At 44.2% G+C, this 21,429-nt stretch overlaps 1 protein-coding gene across 1 annotated transcript in view; it reads left to right on the top strand.

Annotated features, from left to right (window-relative positions):
- The window catches only part of Sec24d (SEC24 homolog D, COPII coat complex component), a 106,296-nt gene that overhangs the window by 47,983 nt on the left and 36,884 nt on the right, over window positions 1-21,429 (top strand). The window contains 2 exon segments of the mRNA XM_052179302.1: window positions 15,744-15,882; window positions 19,494-19,609. Of these exon segments, the coding sequence (XP_052035262.1) occupies window positions 15,744-15,882; window positions 19,494-19,609 (255 nt within the window).

Genomic DNA, 21,429 nt, shown 5'->3' with positions numbered 1-21,429 from the left:
TGCGTTACCTCACTTAGGATGATATTTTCCAGTTCCAACCATTTGCCTAAGAATTTCATGAATTCATTGTTTTTAATTGCTGAGTAGTATTCCATTGTGTAAATATACCACATTTTCTGTATCCATTCCTCCATTGAGGGATATCTGGGTTCTTTCCAGCTTCTGGCTATTGTAAATAATGCTGCTATGAACATAGTGGAGCATATGTCCTTATTGCATGCCGGGGAATCCTCTGGGTATATGCCCAGGAGAGGTATAGCAGGGTCCTCCGGAAGTGTCATGTCCAGTTTTCTTAGGAACCACCAGACTGATTTCCATAGTGGTTGAACCATCTTACAATCCCTATCTAAACAAAGAATTTTCACCTGAAGAAATTCAGATGGCCGAGATTAAAATACCTTTCCTAAGCAAATGGATTGTATGAATACAGTTTTCCATATGAATATCATTCGAAATTAGTTCCCCCTGTAATAGGTGAGTTCCTGTTTTTGGATTTCCTAAATGGTTAGATTTTATTTGGTGTGGGCTGACACGACCATCCTCGCCACACTGTGTAGAGCCTTTCTGAGTAATCTCTGGTTTGGCATCTCTCAAAAGAATTTTTGGAGCCTGGCTTTTTAATCGTCGGTTCTGCTGTTTGACAAAACCTTTTAAAGTATGCACTGCGTTAGCAACGGCCTGTAAAGACTAACCCTTGCCAGGCAATTATTATCAGAGGCTGTTCCTGCCAGCGTTCGATTTGGAGGTGGCTGCTGCTTCCAAGGACAGGGCTGGTTCCTCAGTGTCTAACGTGCCACACTGTGCGCCATAAAACCTTAAGTTTTAGGCTGTGTCTTAAGTGGGACTCTTTTCTATGTTCACTATAGTTAACCCTGAATTATTTTTTTTTCATCAAGTTACTGGTCATGTTTACAATTTTGTTAAATCTTTTTACTTTTAAAAACTGAGGTGGAAACCCTCTTGGTGTCAAGTGCTAAGAGGCTGAAGGTCATGAATAATTTCATTTGGATTTTTCTACGAAATATGAGATCTTTACATTTTGTGCGTCCATCTGGGTAGCTATGGAATAAGTAATATGTGTTATAACCCAGGTGGCAGAGGTTTCTATCCCATTTTACTATTTGTGTGTACTTTTTAATTAGAAGTGGATATAAGGTCATTTGTTTCCTGTTGCCTGAGCAGTGATGAGCTTTGGTCTACACTTCACCGATGTTATCTTTGTTACTTTATACTAGGAACTGAACTAGACTTTAGAGCCAGGGCGAAAACCGCAGCAACTCTTGACCAGAACAAGAGAACTATGCAAACAAACAGCTGCTTTCTTGTTTCCAGTGCAAAAAGGGGGTCTATAAATCTACTCCTGTTTGTCAGTCCACATTTAGAGGACGTTTTATCTGAGATGTGGTTTAATCAAGAAGCTGTCTACTGTTTATTGCTCTTTTAGTCCTTTCTCCGAGTGAGATATTCATATTCTTATGACTCCCTGTATATGAAGGGGATGGCCTTGGAAAGAAATCAGAATTGCGTCTAAGGGCTGGCAGATGGTGGTAACAGAAAAAGGAACTGAGCCAGGCCCCGGTAAAGACCAGGGAAAGTCTTTACTTCTGTGGAAGGGAGCGGTGGCCATGGTCATGCATCGACTTTCCAGCCAGTCCTGCGTGCCTGAGATGACAGATTTTGGCAGAGCAGATACTCTGTTTAATACACCAGAAGAAAAACATTCTGTCTCCCTAGAGCATAGTTTATGTCAGGCTGACCGTGTGCATCCATCCTCCTTTCGGGGGAAATTATAGTTCGTAAAGCACATGTCGCCCTCTTCCTCCCCTTGCTTGTCTCTTTTATGATGAGGCTCTACAGGGTTAGGCTGTTTAACGTCTGTACCATCCCAGGGCCAGGGACTGATGCTGCTGGAGCTCAGGTTGGAAACAGGTCTTCGGGCTCCACCGGGCTGGAAGGAGCCAGCCGAGGTTTCCTTTGGCTAGGTGTGCAGAAGGGCGTTCCCTTTCCTTACTGAGGGCAGTGGGTCCTTTTGTTCCTTTGAGCTTCTGAATGAACCCGTGCGTGAAGCCAGATTTTCATATTCTCTGAAGACCGAGATAATCCAGAATTCATCCGTGAATAAGGAGGATCTCCTTGGGGTTGTATAGTCAAAGTTCAACTAGATCACAGAATTGTGGTTAGTTCATAGGTCTTTAAGCGTCTAAATTAGTATTTTTCAGCATAGCTACTCATAATTGGGTCTGTGGCTAAATGTGTTGCTACTGAAGTTTAAGTTTGTGTCATATTTTGGCTATTTTGTTTTGTACTTGCAAACGACTACAGTCTGTTTTTAACTTTACCTTTCTACAAATTCTGTGGGTCGTAAAGACATCATTTTGGAATCTGCTTATTAAAATGTATTTCTAAGAAGCTTATCAATATTTGTAAGAACTGACTTAGCTCATCTTCTCACGAATGAGAACGACTAACCAGAAAGGGCAGACAATAAGACAGTGATAAAGAATCTTAAGATGTCTAAGGAAGTGTTTAAAATTTACTCTGTTCCTCAAACCATAGTTTATGGCATCCAAGGGCTGGAAAACCGGGCAAGTAGCCCAGAGGTGGCTGCAGGCCTCTGCTGGGGTTGGCTGCTGGGATCCTGCCTTCCATTCCTGGGTCAGGGCAGTCATAGGCTCCAGGACTAGAAAGCAGGTGTTGCCCGTCCCTTATCCAGTCTCTGCTGGGCATCCAGTCTGCACTGCCCTATGTCTATATAATTCATATGTTATTAGAAACTCATGTGGGCAGATATGCAGCTATTTTTATGCATAGATATCTATGTTCTATCAGTTAACTACTACAGAATATTGTGGTCTCTTAGTTCCTTTTAGAACTTGAAGGAGACTTATGGACTTAAACTGTTTTTGAGCAGATGTTTCAAAATCCTGAATTGACCTTAAAGGCATGAGTTATAATATGGTCCGAGCTTTACTGCAATACTTAGCATATATTGACCAAAGGGAAAACTTGGAAAAGTCAAGTGCGTATACTAAAATAGAATACTGAGAGCAGTGGATAAAGCATTTAGGGTGCCTTTATTGTATAAAGTTACTTTGAAACTGAATCTTAATCTCTCTGCATTTTGGGTCAGTCTTGTGACTGTGCTGTGAACAGTCTGGCAGCTGAAGAATGCAGCCACCCCTCTACAGAGCTGCGCCATCATGCTATAGCTGACTGTGGTGAATCTACACTTGTCAGGGCCAAGCTTGTTTGGATTCTGTTTAAGTTGTGGTTTAGAAACAAAACGTACTGAGCCAGTTTTCTTGGTCACAAAGGTATTCTCCAGAGTTTTCCATTTTTTGTTAGGTGAAGAATGATATCGGGGGAAACAAATCTTAAGGAAAAACATCTTGCCATGCTTTAATGGACAAGGAAAGTTTGTGGTTTACAGCCTGGTGGCTGGGGGCGCTGTGCCCCACAGCCCGAGGTTAGGCTAGAAACCAGCTTGGTTTCCTCCTCCTTTTCCTCCTCCCCCTCCTCTTCCTCCTCCTCTTCTTCCTCTCCTCCTCCTCGCCATTTGCTGTGTGTTTTAATTTCTTTTCTTTTTATAAAATGACTTGATGTTTTTATTGATTATTTGGAAATTTCACAAACTACAACCTGGTTCCATTTTCATCCTAGTCTCCCAAGCCCCCTCCCACTGCCCCCTCCGTACCCTTATGACCTCCTTTAAAACAAAAGAGGAATAAAAGAAAAAACAGTTCCAAGTCCAGTTCCTATGGCCCAAGTATTTACTGAAGCATGGTAAAACTTGCAGTGGCCAGTCCCTTGAAGATAATCGATTCTTTCCCTAAACAGCAACAAATATAACCCACTTACTTAGAGAAGGCTAAGGGGATGTGTACTGATCACTTGGGAATTGGGAGTTGGTTCTCTCCATTTGGGTGTGTTGTAGGGATTGAACAAAGAGCTTCAGGCGCGGTGGTAAGCACCCCTACCTGCTGAGCCATCTTGCCTGCTTCCACGATATTCACCTCCTCAGGAGAACTTTCCACCCCTGCTGCCCCCTCCTCTGCACCCCTCCTCACCCATGCCTCTCTGAGTTTGAGTTTGTGTTTCTGTGTGTCATGAATGTCCTTCTTTGTGCTTTTATGAGTAGAGACCATTCTGGGAGTTTTCCCCATTACAGTCTCAGGGCCAAAACGACCATTTTAATTCTAGATACTATTAAAATGTTATCATTACATGGTGTCCCCTGAATGGGGAGATACTCTGAAGTTGGAAGGTCAAGTAACTTGGTAAAGTTCTCACTGTGGAGATATATGCTCAAACGATGGCCGTGCATCTCTCTTGTGATGTAAGATCTGAGAAGTACGGTTCTCGTGCGGATGTTTTCATGGAAAAGGACCATGTGGGGATACATTACACATTGTCTGCCTTTGGTCCCCTACCAGGAAAGAGCCCTGGGCTGTCTAGGCTGGCGGTCGCTTAAGGCGTTTCTTTGTGGTCAAAATGTTTTAGGCTTCGCTTTTATCCCAATGCCACAACATTTGTTTCTGCCACTGCTTCTCACTTCATGAAGGTCTGCAGTGTTTATACATGTGCATGTGTGTGTGAATGTGTGCATGTGCATGTGTGGGTGTGTGCATGTGTGCATGTGGGGGATGTTATGAGAGACACATATGAAAGAGTAACTAAAGTTCCATGGTTTGTTTGGGAAAATAAGATCATCGTTCACTTTTGTTTTCAAAGCAATAAAGAAAGACTCTTGGCTATAAACAGGATATCAGTACTACAGTTAAAACATCCGCAATTCATTAAATCAAATATCTAGTCAGTATCCAACATTAAGCAATTTTCTTGCCTGTGTTTTAGGCCCAGTTGTTTTAGTAGATTTAGTTACATACCAAAATAGAGATGAAAATCTAGAAGCCTCCCCTGGATTCCGGTTCCCACACAGGCATAACCTCTCCCAATGCTAAACCAACTGCAGCTCGTGTGGCAGGGTCGAGGAGCCGGGAGTCGTGGCTCTCATCCGTTGAAGTCCATGGTTTCCAGTAGGGCCCGCTGAACTCCGAGTTACGCCCTCCAGGCCGTGTGCGGCCTTTAGTGTCATCTGTATCCTTACTGTCACAGCCCGCCGCCCTCACACCCTGCCTAGCTGGGCAGCTTACCCCTCCCTGCCCGTTGGTCGCTTTTCTCTGCAGTTCCTCTGGCCGGAATGTCACCTAGCCAGACCTGCCCGCCTTTGGCCTCTTCAGCTTGACCTGTTGTGTTTGGGGTCTGACGCAGCCATTTCCTAAAGATGACGTTTCCCGAGGCGCCATGATGCATCAGGAGTGAACAATGATGGAGTGAACAAGCCATTTGTTTATTTGAGCATGCCACTTCCTCATGGCATCGTTGACTTCATTTTAAAAAAATGAAGTCTTCAAATGACAACGTACAGAAGATCTATCACTGTAAGTGGGGTGTAGATGGACCCCATAGAACCCATCGACTCTGAGGATCCCTTTCCTTAACCCTGAACTGGGCTGTGGAGATAAAATGAAACTTATTACGGTCTCTATGCTAAGATGAGACTTACTTTTCTTCTTGGTTTACAGCACTTCACACTTCTGTGCCCTTGATAGTTAGAAAAGGGTTTTCCAAACTCTTTATCAAAAGAATTGAAATACGTGACCTCATTCTTTCTTACAGGAAGATAGGGAAAATGTATGTTACCTTAGACTTATCCATTTCTATTATGTTTTTATATAAATTAAGAGCCATCTTTCTTATTATAGCTCATTATTAATTTATATAAAAATATAAAGTGTTCTCTAGGTGCCTTCAGACTGGTCACATACCTTTTTATATAATTGGTTTTCAACATTTAAAGATCTTATTTTCAGTTCTGTTCTCCAACTGGCCCTTGGCTAGATGCCCACATCAAATCATGAGGGGACTTCCTCTGACTCATGATTCTGACAGACACAAAGGCAGTCCGGCCTTAGATCAGTTGTTTCAACCCTTTCAACTTCTGTTTGAGGAAGAGATAGCTAATAGATACCGTGCATCCTATTAGGGAAGAAACACACTTGATCCCCAGGGGTGTAAGTCCAAGATAAGCTGTCAGTGTTCCTGGTACATTGTGTGTTGTCTTTTCAATTAAGCATGCCTTTTGCAAGTGGCCTGCATTTGAACTCTAAGCTACAGTTCTCCTTTACAGATAAAAGCACAACTATAATTGGTCAAGGTTTATGAGAGGTGGAAGGGAATGATATTGAACTGCAGAGTTCCTGTGTACCGCATTGATGGTGCAGAGTTTACCCAGAAGTTTCTAACACCAGTTCCAGCAAGAACAACAATGTAGATCTTCACAAATACATCACTTAGCTGTCAGGCTAACCAAGACCAAGCAGTGGTCACTTTTTATCCGAGGAATATAATCTTTTATAGTCCAATCCTGTGCCAGTGCCGCCATTCGGAAAACTTGATTCTGTTTACAACTGTGCTGATACTCGTTTTAAAGAATATTTGTTTTAATTATGTGCAGATGTGTATGACTGTGTAAGGGTTTGTGCATGTGGGTTTACTGCACATTCTGGATCTAGATTCTGGATTTTCAGAATCTAGAAAAACTAGGTCCCTGGAACTGGGGTTCCATGTGATGGTGTGTAAGCTGCCCGATGTGGGTCCTGGGAACCAAACTCAGGTCCTCTGTAAGAAGTGCACAGCACATTCTTAATCACCAAGCCATCTCTCTCTCTCTCCCCTTTTTAAATTTACTTTACATCCTGATTGCTGCCCCCACTCCTAGTTACCTCCTTCTACAATCCCTCCCCTCTCCCCTTCTCTGAGAGGGCAGAAGGTCCTTCTGGAAATCCCCACCCTGGCACATCAAGTCTCTGTGAGGCTAGGTGCTTCCTCTCCCACTGTGACCAGACAAGTCAGCCCAGCTAGAAGAACATAATCCCATGTTCAGGCAGCAGCTTTTGGGTTGTATCTAGAAGATACATGGTTTGATGTTTAGTATCACTCATAAAAACAAAACAAAACAAAACAAAACATTCTTCAGGTAGGCAAGCCACTGTGTGTTCAGAGCCTTCCAGAGGCAGGGGCCGAGAGACAAAGTTTGGGCTTGCCTCTGGAACCTCAGGCTAGCTTTATGGTAGGACTGCCCTCCTATTCATGAAGGCCCTGGCATCCGAACTACTGACTGTTGTCATCCTTACTGTCAGCTCTAGCAGGGGCAGCACGTGCCGGAGGATCACCCAGACCTCCGCTCCTAAGTGACTCCTTGCAAAGAACTGGCCTTGAGGCCAGTGTGGCAGTTGCTGCGAAGCGGCACCTGGAGAAAGGCCTTTTGGTTTTAGATCATGTGGCCATGTGCTCTGTGACGTCAGAGCTGGAGGTCTTGAGCCAGAATCAGGGACTCCGAGATGGTTTCTGAAGATCCTGGCACAGGCTGGAGTCCTGGACACAGGCTGTGATCTGGACTTAGCGGCCAGTCAGAGCGCTCCACTTGAAACTTTTAAAGATTATGCCACCCAGCGCTGAATTCATTGTCCTCGTGGACGGGCTTGCTGACGTCACTGGCAAACCAATAGTCCAAAGCGAGGAGGAACAAACCTGAACCCCGTGCTGTGCTTCCAGGCTACGCAGGGGCAAAGATTCAGGTTAAGTCGTCATCGAGCTGATCAGGAACCTGAACCCCGTGCTGTGCTTCCAGGCTACGCAGGGGCAAAGATTCAGGTTAAGTCGTCATCGAGCTGATCAGGAACCAGGGTATCCACCAGTTAGATGGAGACTAACAGCACAGAGTCTCATGTTTACACTCTCTTCTCAAACAAAATCATGCCGACTTGTCAAAAGAAAGAAATACAGAAAAAGAGGGAAGGGTGACTGGAGGTGGGGGTGGGGAAGAGAACTCAAGAGTGTGTGGGGGCGTGTTCACAGGAAGTCTGGGTCCAAAAGGTAAAGGATGTGCCTAGGGGTGCAGGGAGGGATTGGGGGAGATGGGGCTCATGCAGTTTCCCTCTTTCTAGGTTAGCTTGTCTACTGGTGAGGTCTTGTTTAGGCAGCCATGTTGTTCCGGTAATATTGTGGGTGGCCCTTCCCTCTCATGGCTCAGAATTGTTCTTTCCCAGAGATGGGCCTCCCACTTAGTTATCCAAGTGGTCAACCCTGACGTTTTATGTCTACACACAAAACTATATGATCTCAGTAATTTATAGCTATATATTTATATATGTGCATATATGTGCGTGTACTCATAGGTATACTTACATACACTGATATAAAAATCAATATATTAATTATATTGATTATGTATAATCATATAATTCATCAATGTATTGATTAATATATTAATAAACATATATTAATCAAAGAGACCATGAATTTGAGAGAGAATGAAGGGGGCGTTTGGGAAGGATTGGAAGGGGAAAATATGGGAAGGGTTGGTGGGAAGAAAGGAAAGGGAGGAAATGATGTAATTATAGTTTCATTAAAAATTTGAAGTGTCTAGGGAGGCAAAGGCAAGAAATAAGAAGAGTGAGCAGGCGCTCACCCGTGGTCTCTGGTTGGCCTGGCCAGGAGGTGACTAATCTCGGGCGTGGCTGCCGGGCCTTGTACCAGCATCAGCACCAGTACTGTGCTTTTCTCTTGGCTGCAGATGCATCTCCTCTCCATCACAGTGCTGCCCAGAGCCGTGACTCAGCACTGGGCGCTGTCTGCTCTGTTGTTACTGTGTCCCTTGATTGCCAGGGTACAGAGCAGGAGGTGGGAGTGCTGGCTTCTTTATACCCTTTGCTTTGAGGTTACAGTGATGTTGCCTGCTGTGCTGGAGGCTCTCGGTCCCAACAGTATCTGTGTTTTCCTATGTAGAGTCAAGGACATGTTGGCAAAATAGTAGCAACGTTCAAAATACAGTTCTTTCTATTATTTTAATAAGTTTGGTAATGGCCTTAATTTCTGTGAAATATATGTCTATAATATATACTAATCTCTTTTATTAATTTGTTTTAGAATAGTTTTAAACTGTTGTATAATTTTAATAAAATTTACATTTATTAATATTATGATGTGCTAGCCACTCTAAGTTTGGCTCTTACTAAAGTTACAGAAGTGGTTGTGACCTTACCTTGAATGTTACCCACAGGGAACTGTTTTCAATTTCAGTCTCACAGTGCCACCTACTGGACACATTCTATAAAAACAACTTTAAAGTCTGGCTTCATGGGTTTATTATTTAGCAGTTTTCTGTTAACTAATCTCTGTCCCAGGATAGACAATCTGTAGCAATACTTATGTCCTAGAGTTTTGTTGACACACTATGTGTCTCAGGGCTTACCGTCCACTTAGAACCTTTGTCCCGCAGCCTCCCTGTGGCCAGAGTTGCAAGCGTATGCCCTTACTCTGACTGTACTTAGTGTTTGTAACAAGGCAGAAGCCCAAACAAACAGCCACTGCCTGAAGATCTTGGAAGAATTTAGATGGGTTTTCCCACCCAGGGATTCATCCTCTCGAGCACCTGAATTTGCTTTGAAGATATCATCTGCGACTGGGTTTGCATCTCCTTCCATAGCTCTCGATGGTGGTGCCTGGCGATGGGTTCGTTCTGTCCATGCCCTGGCCGTGAAGAAACTGCATGTTCATCAGGGCTGGGCTCTCACCTGTCCGCTCCGTGCCTGGGAAGACCCGCCCAGGCAGATAGTGGCTCAGAGGCCGAGGCGAGACCGTCACCCCTGCCTGACAGCGTGAGAATGAGCTGATCAGTAAAATAAGGACACTCAAAAAATAATAAATAAATAAAATAAAATAAAATAGGGACACTCAAAAAATAAATAAATAAAATAAAACAAAATAGGGACACTCAAAAAATAAAAAATAAATAAAATAAAATAAAATAGGGACACTAAAAAAATAAATAAAAAATAAAATAAAATAGGGACACTCAAAAAATAAAAAATAAAATAGGGACACTCAAAAAATAAATAAAATAAATAAAAAATAAATAAAGTAAAATAAAATAGGGACACTCAAAAAATAAAAAAAAATAAAAAATAAATAAATAGGGACACTCGCAATACTGTTCAATGATCTTAAGGAGATGTTGACTGACTCTAACACCCACTTCTTTAATGTAGAAAAAGAATCCAAAGTTATTTTATTTTTAATAAATGACTGCATATTAATGCTGAGTATTTTTTATTTATTTAAAATGTTCTTTTTCATACAATATATTTTATTTTAATTTTGTCCTCCCCCAGATCCTCTCTACCCTCCTACCCAGACAATTTCATGTTCTTCCCCCCTCTTCTTCCTTTCAAAAAAAAAATAAACCCAAAACATTAAGAAGCCAAAATGAAAACAAGCAAAAACCAATAATACAAAAAATTACCTAAACAAAAAGTGCACACATCAGAAATTTGTAGAATCCATTTTGTGTTGGTCTGCTGTTCCTGGGCACGGAGCCTGTCCTGGAATGTGGTGGATAGATTCAGTGACACTCCATTGGAGAAAAGGGATTTTTTCCCCCTTTACTAGCAGATATCAGTTGCAGATCTTGGTTAGGGGTAAGGTCTTATGCCCACTTCCCCTTCTCGGTGCTGGGGTTGTGTCTGGTTTGAACCTGTGCAGGTCTTGTGTGCTGTCACTGTTGTGTCAACTCATAGGTGCATCCATCCTGCTGTGTCTAGAAAACAAAACAACAACAATAACAATAGCAGTAACAACAAAAAGCTGTTTCCACGGAGTCGTCCATCCCCTTTGACTCTCACAATCTTCCCACCTCCTCCTCTTCCACAGATTCCCAAGCCTGGGGGAGGGGAACTGATGGAGATCTCACATCTGTGTGTGTGTGGGGGGGGGGGGGGGGGATGCTGACTGCTCCAGTGTCTCCTGAGTCTTCGCAGCGTCCAGTTGTAGGTCTCTGTGTTAACAGTTCCCATCTGCTGCACGAAGAGGCTTCTCTCATGAGGGCTGATCAGTGTTTGATGCAGGACGTGATCAGGAGTCATTTTGTTGCTACATCCCTTTATGACAAGCAGTGGGTTTCCCTGTATGCCCATGACCTATCTACTGTCAGGTTCCTGGCCACCGCAGCAGTTTCAGTGTGGGTTCTGTCTCATGGATTGGACCTTACATCCAAGCAAAAAGTACTCAGTGACTCACATAATGTTGGTGCTACTACTGTGCTAGTACAGTATATCTTGTAGGCCGATTGCTATTGTAGGTCCTAGGGTTTGTAACTAGGCAACAGGAACTAACGATTACTTTTCTCCCCATGTAACATTCAGAACTCTGAACTCTAGTTAAGAGGAGTGAAACTCCTACTTAGCACCAGTGTGATTTCTACATGTTTGATATTAGTTTCTTGACCAATAGGGTTTAACCATTAGGCTGTGGAGAATAACCAGTAGACCTGGCCATAGCCTGTGACGTTTGCGCAGTCTATAGGACCTTGTTGGCCAACTCTGAGTGGTAATTTTACACACACACACAAAAAGACACATTTTGTTCAATGAAAACATTTTAATAAAAATAATATCAATATACTATTTGCCACACTCTTGTTGACTCAAAACCAGGAGATTCAAGTTCATCTTGGTCCTTGACCTTTGGTGTCCCTGTCACTTGTATGCTGATAAACTCATACGTCACGGCAGCAGAACTAAGAATAGTTGGAGAGAGAGAGAGAGAGAGAGAGAGAAGAATGAGCAGGAGTGGACTAGAGGTCAAAGCCCTTGCTTTGAGCACTTAGCTGGCTCTGGAGAAGAAGGAATCTCTCTCTCTCTCTCACACACACACACACACACACACACACACACACACACACACTAAAATTAAACACAGAGGAAAAGGCAGCTTAACTCTTTCTGAGCTTACGCACATTACTGTGGAACCGACAAGTGGGCACACGGAGGGACAATAAATCTTGATGGTTTTCAACACAACCTGAGAGATTAAACAAGACCGTGCCATTTAAAAACCCTTTCCCTGTTGCCCCCCCCCCCCAAATAAAACATAAACAGTTAAAAAGCTTTTAACATTCTTTACTGCCACCCTGGTTGTCCGAGGACCTTCCCTATCGCCGTCTGCTTTCCAAAAGACTGAGCACGGGGAGACCTAAGTGATGGTAAGAGTGGAGATACAGTTCTGACTTGACTCGCTGGGCATCCGTGCTTAGTTCTGTGAGTTTGGATTTGCCAGGATGTTTCCATGGTGATCGATGATAGTTCCCAGGCATTTTAGGCAAGGTCTGCCTTTGGGCAAATTGTTAATATTGAAAAGAAAGGCATATTATCTTCTGTTCCCACTGGCTTGTCTAGCAAATAATTGTGCCGTAATTGTTTCTAAAGTATTTCTGGGAATGTATGATAGTCTTTGAAGTCTTTGAAGAGAAACGGATGAAAGACTGAATCTGGCCACAGTGAAGGTAAATTGCAGAATTCCTCCTGTTAGGCTTCAGAAGGTGCCCTCTGGCCTTGGAGGTAGAGGGCAGCTCGCAGAAGCAGTGACCTGGGCGGGGCCATTTGCTGCCATCTTCCCTCCTCTCCTCAGTCTCCCTGGTCACTTTGTTCTCTGTCTTTGTGTTTGGTGTCTGCATCTTCCTGCTCCCTCTGGCTCCTGGATCATATTTTATTGCTACTAGCTAAAAAGAGCAAACTCTGGCCAGCTTATGTCTTTCAAATGAAAGATTTATGTAAAAATATTGTTGTGTACATCCATGTGTAGGCTTGAAGCAAATTCCTAGATGCTTAAAAAATGCCTCTCAGTTTTCAGCAGCTAGTTCATAATCATATTCTAGTCTCCTGGAAGGTAGTAGATTTTCTGTCCCCTCGATCATTTTTTTATGAGAACATTTTGCAGTAACCGAGAAGCTTGCCATCAGAGACCCAAGAACAGTTCATACTGTCCACCTCCAGCCACCCCCATTAAAGACAGTTTTTCATGTACTAAGTGCTTTTTAGAGATATAAAGTGGTTCTGGATAGAAACAATGGTAGCCACCCTTCTCCAGCCGTCTGTGCCAAGACCTTGTCTGTACATGCACACATTAATCCTTGTCTCTGTCTCCCCTCCCTCCCGTGCCTCTTGCTCCACTATTCTGAGACCTCACAGCTCATTTCTGAAACCCCAGTGGGTTAGACTGCACTTGGAACCTCTGGAAAGGCAAACATTAGGCCTGGGTTTCCTAAGCCTTTAGGAGAAAATGGCCAGATGATCCCTTATCCCCACCCCACCTGATGACCCTCACCCCCACCTGATGACCCTCACCCCACCTGATGACCCTCACCCCACCTGATGACCCTCACTCCCACCTGATGACCCTCACCCCACCTGAGGACCCTCACCCCACCTGATGACTCTCACCCCACCTGATGACCCTCACCCCACCTGATGCCCCCACCCCACCTGATGACCCTCACCCCACCTGATGACCCTCACTCCCACCTGATGACCCTCACCTCCACCTGATGACCCTCACCCCACCTGAGGACTCTCACCCCATCTGATGACCCTCACCCCACCTGATGACCCCCACCCCACCTGATGACCCTCACCCCCACCTGATGACCCTCACCCCACCTGAGGACCCTCATCCCACCTGATGACCCTCACCCCACCTGATGACCCTCACCCCACCTGATGACCCTCACTCCCACCTGATGACCCTCACCCCACCTGAGGACCCTCACCCCACCTGATGACCCTCACCCCATCTGATGACCATCACCCCCACCTGATGACCCTCACCCCATCTGATGACCATCACCCCCACCTGATGACCCTCACCCCACCTGATGACCATCACCCCCACCTGATGACCCTCACCCCCACCTGATGACCCTTACCCCACCTGATGACCCTCACCCCACCTGATGACCCTCACCCCACCTGATGACCCTCACTCCCACCTGATGACCCTCACCCCACCTGAGGACCCTCACCCCACCTGATGACCCTCACCCCATCTGATGACCATCACCCCCACCTGATGACCCTCACCCCATCTGATGACCATCACCCCCACCTGATGACCCTCACCCCACCTGATGACCCTCACCCCCACCTGATGACCCTCACCCCACCTGATGACCCTCACCCCACCTGATGACCCTCACCCCACCTGATGACCCTCACTCCCACCTGATGACCCTCACCCCACCTGAGGACCCTCACCCCACCTGATGACCCTCACCCCCACCTGATGACCCTAACCCCACCTGATGACCCCCACCCCACCTGATGACCCCCACGCCACCTGATGACCCTCACCCCCACCTGATGACCCTCATCCCACCTGAGGACCCTCACCCCACCTGATGACCCTCACCCCATCTGATGACCATCACCCCCACCTGATGACCCTCACCCCACCTGATGACCATCACCTCCACCTGATGACCCTCACCCCCACCTGATGACCCTTACCCCACCTGATGACCCTCACCCCACCTGATAACCCTCACCCCAGCCTGAAGACCTTCACCCCACCTGATGACCTTCACCCCACCTGATGACCCCCACCCCCACCTGATGACCCTCACCCCACCTGATGACCCTCACCCCCACCTGATGACCCCCACCCCCACCTGATGACCCCCACCCCCACCTGATGACCCCCTGCTCGTCAGGCCTCCATTAAAAGCAGCCTTCTTTATTTACAACTTTTATCTTTAAATTTTTTAGTTGACATAAACAGCTTCATAGTTCTCAGGCATTTCTGAAAACGTTCTCCTTAAACAGGTTTGTAAAAGCAAGAAGGGTCTCTGGTTTTATGCAAAACCCGGGATCATTAAGAAACACGAAGCAAGGGTCCTAACGCTGAGACTGTTTTCACTCCCAGTCTGGCTTTCTACATTGTGTTGATGGAAAAGATGCATTTAAATCAAGTGTTTTCCCCCAGTTCTGTCAAGCATGACCAGCCACAATGAGTGTACTATAAAGCTTTGTCATTTAGTAAAGTAGCAAAAAGTAGCCTCCAGCCCTAAATAAGGGGACACTCTTGTATATTTTTCAAATAGTTTCATTTTTATAAATTTCTTTATTAAATGTATTCATTTTCTTTTGTGTGTAAGCATTTTATCTACATGAATGTATGTATGCATGCATGTATGTATGTATGTTCAACAGGAGTGTGTTTGGTGCCCATGGAGGTCAGGAGAGGGCATCAGGTCCTCTGGAGCTGGAGTTATGGGTGGTTGTCAACAACCATGGTGGTACTGGGAATTGAACCTGGGTCCTCTGTAAGATCATCAAGAGCTCTTAACTCTGAGCCATCTCTCCAGCCAAGTAGTTTTATTTTTAAAAGAAATCATTTGTGTACTTTGAGGAAACTGCATAAACAATATGGTGCCATGCATATTAGACCATTAATAACTATCTCATTATTTTTGTTAGGAGTGTGAACAGTTTAGCAGGATGTGTGCTATAAGCATCAGGGCATTGAAACGTAAGCTTAATGAACGATTTACATTACTTTAGTTTATATATTGTCTTTCACACACATACATCATGAATGCACATTGACATCAACATGCAGGAATTAATATGTTTACAGGCGAGATATGTTTGTAAATGGTATATAAATTTAAGCAAATCTTTGCTTGACTGTGGTGGACTGTGTTATAATCCTGAATTCATCCATGGTCAGGGGAGGGTCTTCACTGTCGTGGAAAGTGCTAAGTTAAGAGTTTCTTAGTCAGTCCCACTGGAGAACTTTGATAATGCCCGGAATCCCGCACTCCTAATTCATTTCCTTCCTTCTTCCAGACTCCCTTGTACTTAGTAAACCACGGGGAGAGCGGACCAGTGAGGTGCAACAGGTGCAAGGCCTACATGTGTCCGTTCATGCAGTTCATCGAAGGCGGGCGGCGGTATCAGTGCGGATTCTGCAGCTGCGTGAACGAAGGTAAACGGTGCCATTAAGTGCACGTTGTAACGCTTTTTATTTAAAAATAAGATGTATTACACTCCTTAGCTTAGGATAGACAGACAGACTCCCTGCCCCCTCCCCACCTGGGGTGGCACTGCTTGTAATTACTACTTGCTGTTACTAATGGAACTAGGTTCCGGTTATCTGTATGTAGCTGCAGGAGCCCCACATGGAAATCATGCAGGACCTTTGCATAAAATTGAAATGTGTGATGGGGGAGCCCTGTCTCCTTCCGCGGTGTCTCATTTGAAGGTCGTACGAGACATTACTTCTTGCCTTTTCAGAAGTTCTAGGAATGTCTGTTTAGTCATTTCTGGGGTGCTCTTGAATAGAATTGGTATTTAAGAAAGCCAGAGGGTGACCCTGTAGGAGGACCAGCAGTCCCAACTAACATGGACCCCCACGATCTCTCAGACCCTGGACCACCAACCAGGCAGCTTACACCAGCTGATATGAGTTCCCCACACACATACAGCAGAAGACTGCTGGGTCTGTGTTCATTCAGAGAAGATGCACCTAACCTTCAAGAGACTGGAGGCCCCAGGGAGTTTAGAGGTCTGGTGGAGTGAGGGATGGGGGTGGGGACATCCTCGTGTAGACAGGGGCATGGAGAGGAGGTATGGGATGAGGAACAGTTGGAAGGTAGACCGGGAGGGGTATAAAATCTGGAGTTTAAAATAACAAATGAACAAACAAACAAGATTTTTTTAAAAAGAAAAGAAAAGCTAAGATAAACCCAAGGGCTTTCACCATTCTATATAAACATTGACTCTTAAAGACGCAGGGCATTATTATGATCACTCTATCTGTTTTTTGTTTCATCCTGGCACTAAACCCACTAACGTTGATGTTAGTAGACAGTGTGAGCGGAGCCACAACAGGGAGAGCTCGTAGATAAAACAGGGAGAGCTCGTAGATAAAGCAGTTGTCCCACAAGCGTGAGGGCCTGAGTCTGGTCCTCGGCACCTGTTATGGAAGACAAGCAAAGCATAGGCCTGCCCTGCAAAGTAGATGGGTCCCAAGGACAGCTGTGCGTGCACACATACACACACACATACACCACACACACACATTCACACACACACACACCACACACACACATGCACCACACACCACACACACATACACACACACACACACACACACTTGTGCACACACACGCGCACACACACACACCACACACACACTCACACACACACACCACACACATGCACCACACACCACACACACACACACACACACACACACACGCACACACACACACCCCACACACACACCACACACACCACACACACACATACACACACACACACACACACACACACGCACGCATACACACCCCACACACACACCACACACACCACACACACACACACACACACACACACACACGCATACACACCCCACACACACACCACACACACCACACACACACATACACACACACACACACACACACACACACACACACACACGCACGCATACACACCCCACACACACACCACACACACCACACACACACATACACACACACACACACACCATACACACACACACACCACACACATACCACACACACACCACACACACATACCACACACACACCACACACACACACCACACACACCACACACACACACACCACACACACCACACACATACACACACACCACACACACCACACACACACCACACACACACCACACACATACACACCACACACACATACCACACACACCACACACACACACACACACCACACACACACATACCTCACACACACACACACACACACCACACACACACCACACACACACACTACACACACACACCACACACACACAGCGCACACACACACACACCACACACACACACACACTACATACACACACCACATACACACACACTACACACACATCACACACACAGCACACACACACACACACACACACACACACACACACACACACGCGCGCGCGCGCGCGTGTGCGCGCACACACACGCACATACATGCACATACACAAACAAGGAGAGAAACAAATCATAATTTATGCTGTTGAATTTTGGACAATGATAGATGACAGATAATATTAAATGTTAATGAGCATGTAAAATTAAAAAATCACACTGTGTGTGAGTGTGAGTAAATTATACATTATGCTGTGTAGAAATTACCATCCCACACATCATAATCCCGATTACTCAGAAATCTGTATGTCATAGACATGTATCTAAGTCCCCATCATGGCCCCTCCTGTTTATTTACTTCACTGAGAGAGAGATGGTCATCTTCCTCTTCTGCAATCTTGCCAAGTTCAGAGTCAAATGTGTAAATATAAACTTTATAGCACTCACTTCTAAGCCATGACATGGTAAGAACATAGAATACTCCAACGTCTGTTAAGTGTTTGAAAGTCCAACTTTAGAACAATCGTCCTGTTACGGTTTGCATGTTCACAGCTGAGCTTAAAGACTACTGAGTGTTGGTTTCAATCCCTAAGGTTCTGTTTTTTGAGTTTTTTTTTAACAAAGGGAGATGCTGTTCTTAGCAAAATACTTAGAACAAAAGCACTGGTAGCTTTCCCACATACTGTTAGCAGAAGTTTCACCGCCTTCCCTGGCTATCCCCAGGCAACGGGGCTCAGTTGCAGACACCAGACCTTATTTGTCCAAGTGTTCAGGGTGTGAGTCATAAGTCTTGCTCTGCCTTTGGGTGATTTCCAGAACTTGGCTACAAGTAACCTTCTGAGAGACATTTGTATCAAATTAGACTTCAGCTGAGCTCTCCCAAGTGCAGTCTTTCCCTAATACAGTATTCTACATGAGTAGGGCCAGATGCTAGCAGATTAGCGTGTGAAAGCCCAGGGCTGAAGACACTCCTTAATTAAGGTGTAACAAAGACCTTAGTATAATCCAAATAATCCGCATTTGTCTCTGTATTTCTTATATGTCAAAAATTCAAATAGAAAACTAATTTTAAAAAAGAAGTAATTAGATAGCGGTAAATATTTGGATGTGTTAGCTTGAAAACAGCAGCACTTAGTTCTAGGGTTTCCAAAATTATGAATGTTCTTTGCCATTAAGGACTTTTATATGTGCAAGAGGTTTTTAACAAAATTATCATTCTGCTTCCATGAACGTGGATATTGTGGTATATGGCTTTCTATATGTATAAAATATTTCATTAAAATGTAGTAATAAAGTATAATGTGAAATAGTAATGAAGTAGTCAATACTGATGAAAATTACATATAAAATTATATAGTTCTAGAGATAAAATTCCAAGCAGATTGATTTGACTATAAAAGGAAATCAAAATCTATATATGGCAAAACTATTACAAACATAATTAAAAGACAGAATTGTAATGGTTTATAATATATACAAGAGCCAAAAAAGTTATTAAGTTTAAAGAAGAGAAAACTCATATTTTTCACATATTTCTAAGACATGTTCTCAAAATAATAGATGCTGGGAACAGCTTGTCTTCTTATCATAGCTTCTTTCCTTTAGGGTACATTTGGGGGATTTATTGGTTGTCTGCTTATGAAAACAAAGGATTTCCTGCCCTGTTTTGTTTTCCTTAGTCCCACCGTTCTACTTCCAACATCTGGACCACATTGGGAGGAGACTGGACCACTATGAGAAGCCAGAGCTGTCGCTGGGATCCTACGAATATGTTGCTACATTGGATTACTGCAGAGTGAGTGTTGCCGGGACTTCCGTGTTTCTGGGACGATGCTGACTTTCAGCGAACAGCTTCTGTATGTAAAGATATGTATGACTTGACCCACAGACAGGCATTTCCAGGGCATGTCAGAAACACGTCTGGCCGAAGTCATCAGCATGAATGAGTTCCTAAGCTGCCTCAATGTAGCATAGAAAAGGAAATGATTCTTTTTGTCTTTTTGTTTGTTTGCTTGCTTGCTTGCTTTGGTGTCTGAGACGGGGTCTCATTTAGTTTGAGCCTTGACTGAAAATGACCTTGCTGAAGATGACCTTGAACCCTGATCCTTCATCTCCTGAATGCAATAACTCCACTCAGGTCCCTGCCTTTGGTTTGTTAATGATTTCTCCTCCAAGGCAGAAATGGAACCAGTATTCTTAGAGGGCTGCTGGCTTCCTCGTGTTAATGTGTAAGTCTGAGACAGACTCGTTTGACTATCACCCATAAATTTCTTTGTTTTTCTTCTTAAAAGAAAAAATTAAATTTCCTTATAAAGCCACTGACTGTCAGACACACAATACTTGGGAAATCTCACCCAGAAGACAAGAAGCCAACTCTTTCTAACACTTGGCAGTTCCACTCTGTCTTCCTTTCGTCTCAGTAGAGTTTATGTATGGTAAATGCACACTGTTTTCAAATTTAATTATAATCTAAACTGTAAGGGAAGTAGAATAATGAGTTGACGTAGGGATTTGGATGGTGAAAAGGGTTTATTTGCTTTGTACATATATATGTACATATGATGTCTATGCCTATGTGTATATAATGACATACTCTGAAAAGAATTGCAGAATCATATTTTCCTCTATTCGTTTTAGTTAACCTTAATGCCGATTTTAGGCAATACAATTAGCATTTGTTGAATACCAAGTGTGTCTCTGCTGGGTACTTCCTACATCTGTGTTAGGTTATTTAGCCCTCACAGGGCTGTGTTGTGCACCACATTGCATGAGGACAGGTATGTGTGTGTGTGAGTGTGTGTGTGTGTGTGAGAGAGAGAGACAGACAGACAGACAGAGAGCACTTAAGCTGCAGATAAGCACAGAAAGTGACAAGTGACAGAGCTACACTGGCCCTGTAGGCTCTGAGCCCTATGTCCTGCTGGTATACCCCCTCCCCCCACCACCATTCCCACCCCACCCCCACCCGAGGGTATAGATATGTGTTTTATGAAGTCAGCATGGAGTTTCCCTGTGTAGAAACAAATCTACTATCAGATTTTCTTCCTGAATAAAACTGGAGGTTTGGTTTTGTTGTTGTTTTTAATTTTAATTCATTTTGACATTTTGGGGATACTTTGGATGCCTAATTTGTCTTTTTACTATAAGGATTCTCCCAAATAAGCAGTATGATGAATAAGTTCAAAGAATATGCCTGAGAGGAAGCATGCTAAAATATGAACCTAAGTATGTAGTATGAATGGTCAGAGTGTTGGAGGATGGCGTGTCAGAAAGATATAGAGAGAAAAGTGACATGAGCCAAATTAAACCAGCAACAGCTAGCCAGGTGTGGTGGTGGTGCACGCCTTTAATCCCAGCACTCGGGAAGCAAGGGCAGGTGGATCTCTGTGAGTTTGAGGCTATTCTCAAAATAGGGTGAGTTCCAGGATAGTCAGAGCTATACAGTGAGACCCTGTCTCAAAACAAAACAAGGAAGTAGAGAAAAAAAGAGCCATTAGTAGGGAACTGTGTGTGGTGTATGTGTGTGTGTGTGTGTGTATGTGTGGTGTGTGTGTGTGTGTGTGTGTGTGTGTGTGTATGTGTGTGTGTGTATTTATGTGTATGTGCATGTGTGTA

This window comes from Apodemus sylvaticus, chromosome 4, assembly GCF_947179515.1.
Source record: "Apodemus sylvaticus chromosome 4, mApoSyl1.1, whole genome shotgun sequence".
NCBI classification, from domain to species: domain Eukaryota; kingdom Metazoa; phylum Chordata; class Mammalia; order Rodentia; family Muridae; genus Apodemus; species Apodemus sylvaticus.
Note: the sequence above shows the minus strand (reverse complement) of the source record. Positions and strands in the feature narration are given on the sequence as shown.